The sequence below is a fragment of the Uloborus diversus genome, chromosome 10 (genome assembly GCF_026930045.1).
Source record: "Uloborus diversus isolate 005 chromosome 10, Udiv.v.3.1, whole genome shotgun sequence".
NCBI lineage: Eukaryota > Metazoa > Arthropoda > Arachnida > Araneae > Uloboridae > Uloborus > Uloborus diversus.
In genome coordinates this window covers 24209481-24224049 of record NC_072740.1, presented here as the reverse complement: position 1 = coordinate 24224049, position 14569 = coordinate 24209481, and the positions used below count along the sequence as shown (strand labels likewise).

The 14569-nt window shown below is 36.9% G+C and overlaps 1 protein-coding gene across 1 annotated transcript in view; it reads right to left on the bottom strand.

The window, feature by feature from the left end:
• The window catches only part of LOC129231279 (chitinase domain-containing protein 1-like), a 38332-nt gene extending 24497 nt beyond the window's left edge, over positions 1-13835 (bottom strand). Inside the window, 2 exon segments of the mRNA XM_054865565.1 lie at positions 8794-8949; positions 13582-13835. Of these exon segments, the coding sequence (XP_054721540.1) occupies positions 8794-8949; positions 13582-13704 (279 nt within the window). The 5' untranslated portion in view covers positions 13705-13835.
• Between the last annotated feature and the right edge of the window lie 734 nt (positions 13836-14569).

Here is a 14569-nt window from a genome sequence, read left to right as displayed (position 1 = left end):
TGAGGGGTGCTGTTAGCCCCGAGTTAGTTTCAATGGATGTTAACACAAGACCGCATACAGCTCTTCTGGTCGACGAATTTCTGGAAGGGGAGGATATTCACTCGATGGTTTGGCCAAGCAGATCTCTAGACTCCAATACTGTAGAACGGGTCTGGAACGCTCTCAGGAGGGCAATAGCAACTCGCAAACACCTCCGGGGACTATCCATAGCCTGAGAACGGCGTTGTTGAACGAGTAGAAATAATTACTTAAGGATCCCATAAACTGCTTTATTTCAAGTATGGAGTCACACTGCGAGGTCTATATGTCTGTTAGAGGTAGTGATGGGCATAATCGAGTTCTCATAATCGAATCACTCGATTATCAAAGATCACTCGAGAACTCGATTATTACGAGTTCTCGATTAACGTATCTCGAGTTCTCGATTATCACATCTCGAGTTCTCGATTATCATAGATCTCGAGTTCTCGATTATCGCATCTCGAGTTCTCGTTATCCCTTCGCGAGTTCTCGAGCGATGACTGCTCGAGTGCTCAATTATCACTTTCCGAGATCTCGAGCGATGGACTGCTCGAGTGCTCGATTATCACTTTCCGAGTTCTCGAGTGACAGACTGCTCGAGTTCTCGCTTTGTGAACTTCTCGAGATGTTGATTTCTCGAGTTCTCGAGAAGTCAATCACTCGAGCAGTGTACTTCTCAATCGATTTGATAATCTGAACTTTGACTTCTGAAAGGATTCAGTTACCTGGACAGATCTGTTATTTAGTGGGTCAGAGGCAGGTGCCCACAGGTGGGGGAAGGGGGTCATGGCACAGACTACGCCATTGAAATTTTTAGGTGCGTTGTTTTGAGGGGTATTTCTTACTTTTTTTGGAGAGCTCTTGTTTTTTTTTTTTTTTGCGAGGGGGGGGATCTTTGCAAAATTTAGGAGAGGGGTGCGCCCTTGCTCTTAGGGGGGTGGGCACCCCTGTCAGAGGGCTGGCTTTGAAAAATTAATGTTCTGACATATAAATGTGCGTGTTTTTTTTGTTTTCCGAAAAAAAAATGCACAGGAAAAGGGGATCATGACGCTCTTAAGGAGGGGGGAGGGGAGGTTCGTTTTTAAGAGTGCGCCAGCACACTTGAGGAATGGATACTCCTGCGATCTAAATGATTTTATCATCAAAGATTTGCCTCTCGAATATTTGTTGTAGAAGTTTGTGTGTTGTGCTTGCATTCGAATAGTGTTGTAATTAGTTCCATGTATGCTGCCGAATGCCTGATTATCAAATGATTCTTTGGGATGATTTGGTAGCCCAATGATATATTTTTGGGAGAAATATGTTAGCGAATCAACACATGGACGGGTCTATGGGTGACATGGGTGGTGTGTCCCGGTGGTGGAAGTAAAGGGTGGGGAGCGCTAAAAAGGTTCTAACTTGAGGGGCATTAAAACTAAAATTATATATCATGTCAAAAGGGGGAATACTTTAGTTAAAACCTGAGGGAACCTCTCCCCCCTTACGTCCACCTTCGACTAAACCATTGGGTAATCAAACCCGAGACACGTGTCTGCAGTAATATATATATTTGTGCAACAAAAGTTAGTTATTTCCTGTTACTTCTTGGCACAAAGGTATTTATTTATTTCTTAATGAAGCAAGTAGCCTAGTTCTCGTGTAATTCATTCGCAGGGGGTGACAACCAGGAGAAGGGGACGGGAGTTAAGACGCAAACTGCGGGATTGTAATTTTCAGGAGATTTTCTCTTTTCGGGATAGCGCTCTTGGGGGAGAACTCCATTCGTGCAGGTGCGTGCACAGGGGGGAGAAAAGGGACACCTGTTGGCCCGAGATTTTTAAAATGAGAGGTGAAATGTATTAGGGACGTAGGGGTAAACAATATAGAGGGGCCCGTCAAAGTCATTTGTGACGAGCCCCGAAATTTCTGTGCACGCTCCTGCATATGTGGTGCGTCATCGCTCTTGGAATTGATGGATTTGGAATGGTTTTAAAATCGAATGATTGCTTCTTGCGTGCTTTATTTCTGATGGGGTTATATTTGAATGTTTGGTGTCAAATTTTCGATTATCGAGAGATCTCTTTATAATCGAACGATATATTTTCGAAAGAAAATAATTAAGGAATTATAACATATGAGCGCATTAAGGGGGGGGGAGCACGGCTTGTGTATTCTGTTGATGAAATCTTGAAATAACAGGTAGAGAAATGCTTTCCATATTGCTTTGCACTTGACAGTTACAATTTAGATCAAAAAAATTGGGGGATAATGATAATATGGACATGTGATTGGGCAACACAAACAGGTTTGAACTTGAGAGTTGTTTACATTAATAATATATTGAAACTAAAAAGTGGGAACAGTTTAGCTAAAAATCGAGGGGGGGGGGCACACCTTCCTCCTACTTCCCCAACCCCTCAAATGTGACCCTGAGAAATTGAACAAACCTTTTGAGTGGTTAACTTTTCTAGTGATTCATTCGCAAAGGTTATCGCGAGGAGGGAGAAGTTATGACTCAAACCGGTTAAAATCAAATTTTTGAAGGGTTTTTGCTCTTTTTGGGACTATCGTACTTGGAGGGGGAAGGTGATTGTCACGAGGGGTTCCGTTGCTCACAAGAACGAACGGACATCCATCCTAATTTAGTTTCGAATAAGAGCTTCTCGGGTGCTTTTTTCGAATGGGGTTAACCATATAGTACATTTCGTTGAGTAAACGTTTTAAAACGGTTGTTACGCTGTAACAACCATTTTAAAACGTGTATGAAACATTTAAACGATGTGTGTTTATAATACAAGGCTGCCTATCTTCCTAAGGGTGAGGAAACATACTCCTCAAATGCGACGGAGAACCCCCAGAACAAGAGCCTCCTAAAGTAAGACCAAAAGCCTTCTGGAGTTACCCCCTCCTCATTTAAACTTCATTTTGGCGCGGTCTGCACCATGGACCTCCCCCTACCCTCTCGTGGGCACCTCTAGATAATTGCTTGTTGTTGAATGTTCGTTATCGAGCGACGCTTTTGAATGATTTGAAAATCGAATAATCTGAATTTTTAGAGAAACTTGGTAATCAGTAAACCCTTTTTGAGGACCAACGCAAGGAAAATGAAACGGAGCCACGGGACCCAAAGTTTCGAAATGGACCGCTGCCAGCCCAAACAGTTTCAGCAGTTTAAAAAAAATCATAAAATAAGCATCTCAATAGAATGACTCCAAATTTTTAAGTTGGGTAAATAATGTACTACTAATCAACATTTTAACAGTATAATGGATATAACACTATTAGAGTATGCACACGCGAAAATAAATGATACGCAAACAAGAATAGTTAAAAATATCATACGTATGGAATGAAAAAAAAAAAAAGACAATAATGATCTGCATATAATGTAATTTCATATAAAAAATTGGACCAAAGAATGTGAGCTAAAATTAATTCCACACGACAAGCATCAAAACTTCTTTATGTACTCAGAAACATCTCAAATTCACTCCCTGCACCCATTGTTTTTAGATTTTCCCCCTAATCAATAAAAGTGAAAAATAAAAATAAAAAAGAGCGAATCATGAAAGAAGCAAAAGAATGGATTCCACTTAAAGTTGCACTATTATTTAATGCGCCGGGAATCCTAATGCCCTGCAAAACATAGCGAGAAATATTTTACCCTTCATCCCTTCTCTTATATAAGTCAGATACTAACCCTACTACCAACAGCAGCAGCAAAAAAAAAAAAAAAAAAAAGCTAAGCTATAAACAAGAACAAATGAGCCCTTTTGTGCAGAGCAGCGATTCCTCGACTTGTTTACATTATTAACTTCTTGCTTACTAAGCGTCCGAAATCTTTCGAAATAATCACGTGGTAGAAGAGAATCAAACATCCCCTGATGGCCTCCGAAATCAAGCTCTCGTTGAATCTGCATTCCCCAAGAATGAGACCCACAATGAAGACTATTAAATGTATCCCCCAAAACAGACTCAATTAATTACTATGCAACTTTTATCGGAAAACAACGAAAACTAGTTCCACTTGAATGTAAAATGAAAAATTTTTCAAGGAGGGGCCGAGGGCAATTGAACTCCTTAAACTGAAGTTTCAGTGGCTATGTATGCATCATAACTCTCAGGCCCATATTTCAAATTTTACACTTTAGGGGGGGGGAGGGGTTAAAGGGCATATAATCAATGCATAGTATTCCTACTAACAACAAAAACTTCATTTAAATGTATATTGTACAAATTAATAACAAAACCTACGCCCACATATATGTCAGTACCATTATTTCAAAAACCCGGGGAGAATTGCTCCTTCCTGATCCCCTAGCTTGATGGTACACCTTCCCCTCGTGCGCAACCCTACAGAAACAATTCGTAAAGTCGACTGTTCTAGAAGTCAGAAATGCCCACTCCCACGACCCCTCAAGAGCGATGGCGCACCCTCTCAAATATTACGGAGCAACTCCTAGGACAAGAGCCCCCTACCCCCCAATGCAATTTAAAAGACATTCTCAGCCACCCTCTCCTCTTAAAATTTTTTGGCGTTGTGTGCGCTATGGACACCCTTAGCGGGCACCCCTGTAAAAGTAAACTTGATTCTGGAACTCAGGAAGTCTAGATACTGGTCGAGATCTTGATTTAAAACATCTCGAGATCTCGATTCAAAAGATCTCGAGAAGTAAATTGCTCGAGTACTCGATTCAAAAGATCTCGAGAAGTAAATTGCTCGAGTACTCGATTCGGAAGATCTCGAGAAGTCAATCGCTCGAGTGCTCGATTCGGAAGATCTCGAGAAGTCAATCGCTCGAGTACTCGATTCGGAAGATCTCGAGAAGTCAATCGTTCGAGTACTCGATTCGGAAGATCTCGAGAAGTCAATCGCTCGAGTTCTCGAATTAAAAAGATCTCGATTATCAATCACTCGATTATCAGAAGTACTCGATTCCCGATATCTCGATTATCAAAAGATCTCGATTATGCCCATCACTAGTTAGAGGGGACCATACCCCCTACTAACCCCCTTTTTTTAAATTTTGCAATTGCTGTTTCATACCGTTCGACTCTAACGAGTGTTATTTATGATCATGCTTGTGTATTTTAAATTTTAGATGGTTATTTGTTTTGTATTGTTTTAACGTATGTACACACCAAATTACTTTAAAATTGGTCTAGTAGTTCTGAAAACAAATGACCAAATCTGAAAATTCTCTTAATTTCTTACACCAGTGTATTAGAAATCATATGAAAAAAAAGAAGTTTCAATATTGAAACTTAGAATAGCGGCAACCCTATGATTGGACCACTTTTGCTTAGGCAACCCTATGCCATTGGTTTTGTAATATTTTTACCTACACTTTTTTATGTAATTTATGTGGAAACTCGATCAGGATAAGTTACTCATTTTTGGGCACCTTTTAGCCCCTGGCAACCCTGGTTAGGGACGGGAAAAGGGTAGGCAACGTTACTTTGACGTTTCCTTTATAGCTTTTACTCTTCATTTATGACAAATTTTGGAAACTCGATGAGGGTAAATTACTCATTTTTAGGCACCTTTAAGGTTCTGGCAACCCTGCTTATGGACCAGAAAAAGGTACCCAACCTTACTTTAGCCTTTTATTTACAGCTTTTACTCTTCATTTGTGACAACAATTTCCGGAAATTCAACGAGGGGTAAATTATCTCCCTCATTGAAAACCTTTTATCCCCTGACAATCCTGATTAGCAAGCCGAAAAAGGTAGGCAGCCTTACTTAAGCGTTTTATATCCATCTTGTACTCTTCATGTATGATAAGGATTTTTGGAAACTCGATCAGGGTAAATTACTCATTTTTAGGCACCTTTCAACCCCTGGCAACCCTGATTAGTTGACGTGAAAGAGGTAGAAATTCTTCCTTTCAAGTTTTATTTACAACTTTTACTCTTCATCTATGGTAATAATTTTAGGAAACTCGATGAGGGTAGGTCAAGCCTAGTGGGATCTCATACTATGAGTAAATGAGAATCTTACACTTGATCTATAAAAGTTGGCAAGCATGATAATACACTGAAATAAATATTTTACTAGTTTATTTCATTCTGATTTATCATTTATTTGTAAACTGAAAAAAATGCATGTAATTATAACAGCAATGATTTTTTATCTCTGTCAAAAAGTATTTCAATATAAAATGTCAAATATTTTTATAAGTTCTATTCTTTTGATGTTAAATATACATATATATATTTATAAACAACACAGTGGGATGGTACCCACTGAAAAGCCACAGTTTTCTCGATACCCCTCAGGAGTTTTTTACAGCTCTGAATACGAGACCCCTTACTTTCATGGTTATTACTAGACAAAGCCTGTAAAGCAGAGGTCGAGTCTGAAAGTATTACTGCTTTTTGGAATGGATACAGATGTGAAGCAAGTTGTTGTAATGCCACATGAATGGCTTCAAGTTCTCCATCGAAATGGGTTGTGAAAGATCCAACATGTTGATGAAAAGAAAAATAGTCACGAAATATTCCAGCGCCGGCACCCGGGAAAAATCCAACAGGGACCCATCAGTATAGATGTGAAGCCATTTGTGAGGAGGGAAACGAGTGTTAACTGTCTCCAAGGCAATAGCGCAAAGTTCAGTAGGATTTAGGTCACGTTTTTTTGCGTCCAGAACCAAGTCTAATCTGACATCGAGTTCCAAATGGTTCAGTGGGTTCGCGAAAGACAGAAGTTCAATGGGAGCATCATTAATGTCATTGTATTGGGAGTTCTCATGAACACATTGAATAAAACCTCTCTGAGTCTTTAGATTACGAATTCCACAATGACTGTAATCTCTCCAGAAATTGTTTGGGAGTCTACTGGGTATCTATTATATAGAATGGCTGCATTCCTCTGTATTAAATTAGTCATTGGTTGTTGGTTACAAAGTAATTCCATGGAAGCACAGGAGTAGTTTTAATTCCTCCCATAAGCATGCAGAGCACTTGGTTTTGGAAGGTGTCAAGGGATTTCATGACTTTGTCTGAGGCTGTGATCAAATTTCATTGCAGTAATTCAGAACCGGCTGAATATAGGTCATGTAAGTTGTATTCAAAGTTCCTCTACTACATCCCCATTTAACTCCCGCTAGTCTTTTGAGAATGGGAAGTCTCTTCCTTGCTTTTAAAATGACATGCACAACATGTTTAGCCCAATTCAGTTTACTGTCAAGGATGCATCCAAGATAAGTTGAAGCATCCTTATTTTGTAGGATAATACCATTAGAGACAAGACAGGGAGTAAAGGGTTGCCTATTTAAAGTAAAGAACTGGCAAGTAGTCTTCAATAGGTTTATAGTCATGTTATTTTCCTCACACCACGAATCCAGTCTCTCGAGTGTCAAATTCAAGATAGTATTTAAATTGGGCTGATCTTTTTTTGATGCACTGCACCAAATAGCAAGGTCGTCAGCAAAGAGAGCTGTTTTAGCCAACTCATCAGAAGTCAAGATGTCGGGAAGGTCTTTAATAAAGATGTTGAATAATGCAGGGCTAATCACTGTACCTTGTGGAAGACCAGTTTCAGTTTGTTTATAACAAGAAGTGGCTTCACCAAAACGAGTGGCACAGAAACGCTGGGAAAGAAAATTCCTGATCCATGAAAGCATATATATATAAGATAAATAATTTATTAAAAACTATGAAATTGCTTAGGGTGAATTCCAGGAAAAAGAGGACATGACACTTGAATTTTAAAAATGAATATTATGTCCCTTGCCATATACCGTTCTCTTCAGAAATAAATGAATTTCATAAATCTTAACCTGTTTTCCCTGCATAGTTTGCTGACTTTCAGAAAATCAAGGGCAAAATCAAGTTTTCAATTTGTGTTTTTACAGAGCAAAAAGTCTCTTTTTTTGTTACATACTGTAATTTCAATACACTTGTTATCAGAATATAATATTTAGGTTAACTTTTATCTTAGAAATGCCTGGTTAAACTTTTTGTTAAATAATTTCATTTTTTTTTAAACCATGAAATAGGTCCATTTCTAATGTGACAATTTGATGTTCTTCCGAAACCAAAATAATACATATCAGTTAGTTCAACAAGAACCTATTGGGTATAGAAACTAATGTTTTTTTATGCAAAGCAGAATTATGTCCCTTATAAATGAGGCATAGTTATAATTTTAACAGATATTTAATTCATATGGTTTTTAATGGTAACGGAAGGACAAAAAATACGGTCACGGAAAAACATTTATCGATAAGCTGATACAGGGTAATATTATAAAATGCTAGTAAAAACAAACAATTGTTTAAAGTTAGTAGTCACATTTAAAACTTATGTACAAAAATTTTGCATTTCCATTTTTTAAAAAACTTTTATTTTTTTAAACTGTTTTGTGATTTTATTTTTTCTATTGTATGTGATAAAATTATGAAAACTGCACTTAAAAAGTTCCTAAGCATGTGAAAATCATCTTTGTATGACATGTTTGTGATATGACAAGCCAATTTAAGCAGAAACAATTGCTTACAAACTTGATATTTATATTGGAACAATACAATATTGAAAAGACTTTCAGATTTGTTGCCACAAGTCACAGGAAAGTACTGTTGAGAGCACTGGTTCAACCATTAAACTGACTGTTGATCAGTAAATTCAAAGATCAATTTTCAAAGAGATGGAGCAATATCCATTCTCATCCTGACACACAAAATATGCATTATTTGAACCCTGTAACAATTTACTCTCCAAAGTCTGAGTTATAAATAATATTAAAAAGAAGATACATTATAGCAGGTTCAAACAAAAGAAGTAGTTACTTACAGGTGTTACATAGCCAAGAACTTCACGGTCGAAGCGACGCAGCACAGCCTGGGTTACACTGAAGGACTTATGTTCCTCTACAATGTCTCGATAGTTAATTGATTTGCTGAGCATATTATGCTCTTTATATGAACTTTCTGAGCTATACTGATTTTCCTAAAATTTAGCAAAATATTTTTACAAATGCATTTAATTGTAAAATAATACACACACACAAGCAGTGTATACATTTCTTAAAACAGAAAATCCATTATAAACAAAGGGAAAAAGTAAACACTTTTAATCCTTTAATTATATGTATTCTTTAGGTTTGTGTTAGAACATTTTTGAAGAACATTGCCTTTCAAATTTCTCTTTTTTAAATGTGCTTTAATTTTAGTTCAACAATGCCGAACTGAGTCACACACCATCAGTGGTGAAATATTACTGTGTACCATATACCGGTATTTTGAGCTGTTTTGCAATTTCTTAAAATCTGGTACATGCCAAGATGAAATATGCAACGGGCGGACAATTCACAGATGTGCTGTTCCAATTCTGTCAGCTTTGCAATGAATTAGCCTATAGGATATGCAAAAACAGTTTCTTTGGATTACGGGATCTATTTTGCCCTTCAACTCAGTGCAGGGCCGGATTAGCCATAGAGCAGAAGTAGCAAATGCTACGGGCCCCGTGCTTTTGGGGGCCCCGCGCCATGAGAAAAAATTCCGGAAAAAAAACTTCTTTCCGCACTTTAATCGTTTAAATTTATCTCTATCTTTTTCTTTTTATTCAGATCTAGCTTTTGTAAATACCCAGGTAAATTAAAAATCTTACTTTTTTCGTTGGAATTGCTTTCCTGAAATTTCTCTCAATTGAAGTCTTAAAAACGCAATTTTAGTTGATCTTTCTTAGTGGAAGGAGAAAAAACTCCGTTGGGTCAGAAAAGTTTCAAAACTGACCTAAAAATTACAATTTTAGGCAATGTTTGGAGAACGGAGAATTGGGTTTTCTCTAAATGTTTTTCTTCCTAAAGCTTTCGAAATTGGAGTCCTGAAACGGTAATTATTAGTCATCCTAAATCCTCTTTGGTTACTTAACTTCATGTCAATTTGGCACTCTCAAAATACCCTCCCCTCTCCTCGCGACACGAGCCCGTAGATCCAGCCATGTAAACAACAATGAGCAAAATTTAAGAGATCATGATAGAAGAAAAGAAAAAGATTCTGAGACTTCACGCTTATGTTGAGCGAAATAAATAAATTGTGAAGAGAATATCATTTTTTGGTGAACTAAAATAATTATGTGTAGAAGAAAGAATTTAAATATCGTTTTTACTTTTTTCCTTTGAGTGGGAGGGAACTAAAAAGCTGCCGCCCATGCCCCGAGCCTAACCCATTTCTTTTGCATTACCAAAGTTAGCCAAAAACTTTTTTATTTGAACTTGAAATTCAGAAAAATTAAGCCCCCAGATCCTTTATATCGTCCAAAAATTGCGTTTTTGGAATTAAAAGTTGAAAACGTGTATTAATGGGAACACGTGGGGCAATATAAGAGGGTCCTAACCATCGTAAAGCTCTAAAATTATATCCATATTTATGTATTCATGCATGTTATAAGTGCACCTCCCATCTCCATGAAGAAGAGCTCTATTGTTTACTATATCATGCAAAAACGAGGGCCCCTAGGAAACATTTGCTACGGGCCCCGCGCTGGCTTAATCCGGCCCTGACTCAGTGGATCTAGTTGCAGTGATGAGTTTTAACAAGTGCCGAGCCCCATCTTCCCATTAAGCCCCCTTTGTCTGATACAATCCCCATTTAATCAATAACAAGCTTACTCGTTGATTTTGACGAAGTTCTGATAACAACAATCACCTTCTTCCGTGGCCACCATGTTCTCTAAAACTAACTCCATGCGATATTTTTACATGGAGTTACAAAGATCTTGACTTCTTGTGCCATGGGCCGCATGATTTTCAAGATTTACGGCAAAAGCTCGCAAACACATTTTCTAAGATTGATCGTGACATGTTAGAGCAATGGAAACAAGAATTAAACTTCAGGCTTAATATCTGCCGCAATACAAAAGGTCTGTGAATCGAACATTTCAGAAAAAGAACTTGTAGTTTCCATCTGCAGTAAAGTCAGCGTTGTTGCTGTATTGATATATTTTTTTTCCAATAAGGCTTCCAAACCCTGGAGGGAATTTTATATGTATATTATAAATAGAAATACACTATGGTTCCGTGAGTTGGAAAAGTTTGAGAAGACCAGCACTAAACATTAAAATATAGAATTTAAAAAATTATTTAAAAATGTAGTTATCTAATATGTTTTTAAGAAAATGATATGTGAAACAAGTTTGATTTATTCTTTTGAAACAGTATTACAAAAAAAAGTGAACAAACAATGTAACTAAAAGCATTTAAAAGCAAAATATCCCAATCCGTCAAACTAAAAGATGCAGGATATGCGGAATCTGGCAAAATCATTATCTGGTCCATTTCTAATTTTTTTTTTTTTCTTCAGGCCCATTTTAGGGCCTGTGGATTGTACAGTACTTTTTCATTTTTCGTTTACTTACTGCATTAATAATCTTGTACATTCATGGAAAATGAACAATAACTGTCAGAGTACTTTGCAATTTATTGTAAATTCGTGCATTTATTACGTTGTTTCTCTTGTTGTGACTTTCTGGCACAAATGCAGGCGGGTGGGTGGGGGAGACACATGTGGACTTCTTTTTTTTTTGGTTTTAAACAAAAAATAAGAACCTTTTTCATTTTATTTATTTATTTATTTTTTTTCAATTTCTCTTTTGACTAACTATAATTTCACACCAAATCCCTTCAAATGTGTATGATCAAATATTATAAGAGCCGTGATTTTTAAAAAAAATATTTTTAAAAACACAAAAATTGTCCACATGTGCCTTTACAAAGGGTACATGCTTGGGGCAAATTTAGACACTATAAATAAAACAATATTAATAATTTAAAGTGACAAAGACTATGGCTTAAACTCATAAGAATAAGAAACTCTCTTCATTCTTCTAAAGCTGCTTGATTAAACTTTATTTGCCACTTTTAGAAATTACTTTTGGACAAGGTAGAAATTTCGAGATGCCAGACGTATATCAAAATTTAGAACTCTGCTTGGAATGAACTTGAACAATAATAGATAAAGTATTATCTTCCATTTAGTCGTAATATCTAAAATATTTTTTAAATGCTTCAATATTTTCTGTATCAAAGACTGTGAGTAAACTTCTATTCTCTGGTCTTGAAAGAGAAAGGTTTGGTTATTGTATCATTTAACTACGAGGACATTTTGAAAAGTAAAAATACACTGTACGACAGAGAAAAAGAAAAGTTTTGGCAAGCAAGTTGGCAACACAGGTGTTAACCTTGAACTTTTAGCTTTCTCCTTGCGGTCTTTCGGCATTGGAATGTTGATTCCGGTTAGAGTAGGTTGAGTTCAAAATGGCTGCACCGAATCAGAATTCCGCCAAATGCAAAGTGTGCCCCGTCATACGTTTTCTTTATGCAAAAGGCCAGCAAGCAGCAGATATTTACAAAGGAATTGTTTCCGTTTATGGGTACATTACGAATCGATAAAATGTAACGAAATGGTGTCGTCATTTCTTTTAAGGTAGGACCGATGTTCATGATGAACAAGGATCAGGTCGGTCATCTGTGATCTCTGATGCCCGAACCTTGCGCCCAGCGACTTCCTTTTATTCCTTTACCTGAAGCCACATCTTAGTGGAAAATCATTCCACAATGATGATGAGATTAAAGATGAGGTTCAAATGTGGTTCAGACAACAGGCGGCAAACTTCTATAACTATGGAATACAAAATCTTGTGCCCCAACTTAACAAATGTTTGGATAATGAGGATAATTATGTTGAAAAATAAAGAATAATCCAGTTAAAAAGAAGTAACTAATGTTTTATAAATTAATTTTTTTGTAAGGAATGCAAGCCATTGTACCTTTATTTTTTAAAACAGCCTCGTACAACTTCTGCATAGTTAAATGCAAGCACTGTGTCTTCAATTTAGGACAAGTCATATTGTAACTATTAGAAATGATTGCAGAAGGTACAAAAATGATTTTGTTTTGTTTTTTTTCTCTTGTAAAGATGTTGATTGCCATACTATAATCTAAACTTAACTACATTTAACATAACTATACACAAGCAAAGAATGAAAGCAAGTCTTTGTATTTGTTTAAAAGTTATTTTATGCACCTTGTTTCTCAAATTTTGTGTAATAACTTACAGATATATAACATTAGAGGAACATTTAGACTATCCTTATGGGCCCCCAAAGCAGTGTCTGAATGTGCCCCATAGCTGGATGCTTATAATCTTGTTAAAAGTAGTTTAGTAGAATTTTGTTTGACAAATTTGATAAATAAATCATTATATTCAATAAATGAGCTATTCACTTTTATGTTTTTTTTTTCAATGCAAAGGTGCACAAATTAATATTTCTACATATTTAGCACAAATTACTTTTCAGTTTCAAAACTGCATTAGACATACTCGGAAAATTTTACTGCCAATCGCTTCAATATTTTTTGGGAAGTAAATGATAGATCGGGAGTTGAAGCATATTTTTTTTTTGGAAATTTGGGGAAATTGAGCTGTCCATATGTGTCCCTGTACAAATGTGTACCCTTCTTTTTTATTTATGCATTAAACAATCATTAATATTTAATTTTAAACATGTGAAAATTCAAAGCGTAAAACTTAGATAGGAATTAATACAACAGTTTAATTTCAAAGCATTAAAAACTCTCACATTTTTGGGGGTTTTCTTCTCTTGCCGGCTGCTTTTCCTATCACTTTTTGACAGCGTAGCATGGCTAACACTCAAAAAACATAAAAATAGGAGATAAAAAATGCGTGCTTTCAGACTCAACATTTGAATGGACGTTTGGAAAACAACATATTACACTTTGATAAAATATACATTGCATTCACTACATAAAATTACTGAAAAAATCACCCATGTGCACAATACATTGGCGAAATTTCAAAACATTTAACGTAAACACAAACAGAGCCGAAGAAGTGTCTACTCGACCGGCTAACCTCAAATAAAACCATCGATTACGATTTCAACTTCAGGTGCGTTCGAATAGCGTGACCAGTTCATTCGTACTCACTGATTACAAATCAGAAGCGTTATATAAAATGTTATCGGTTAACCGATCCCATATGAAAACATTCTATGGACAGTCACAGCAATAACCACAGTGACGTCGAGAAACGGCATGAAAATCAACCGTTCAGCTAACCGGTAACTCTGTTCGAACACAACCAACAGCCACAACACAAGTTGGGAACCGTAGTTCCCAACAGCATTTACGCGATTCCCAAATGCGTGAAGGAGATGACTGACAGCCGATGATGACGCCTAGTTCTGAAGCAATGCTATTGGTTCCCGATAACCACGCCTAACACGAAGGGTGCGTTCAGAAATATCAACCGGTTACACCGCGTGATTAGTCCGGTGTGGTTATGACGTATCTGGAATTTCTCTAGGAAGCCTGGTAGAACTAGAGCCCCTATAACTGGAGAGGCCGACGCATCCGCCATATTGGAGCAATCGTACAACAGGGAAAGCTACCTTTATTGGCAATCATTCGCCAAACGGGGAACTGGAGAGTCAGAGAGCGAGGATGAACATTGGCGAAATTTTGAAAATAGTTGGCGTCGTTTCTGGGCTGCTAGTCACTTCGCGGGCTATTAATTATCCATTTCTTTTTCCTTTCTGCATCTGCTGG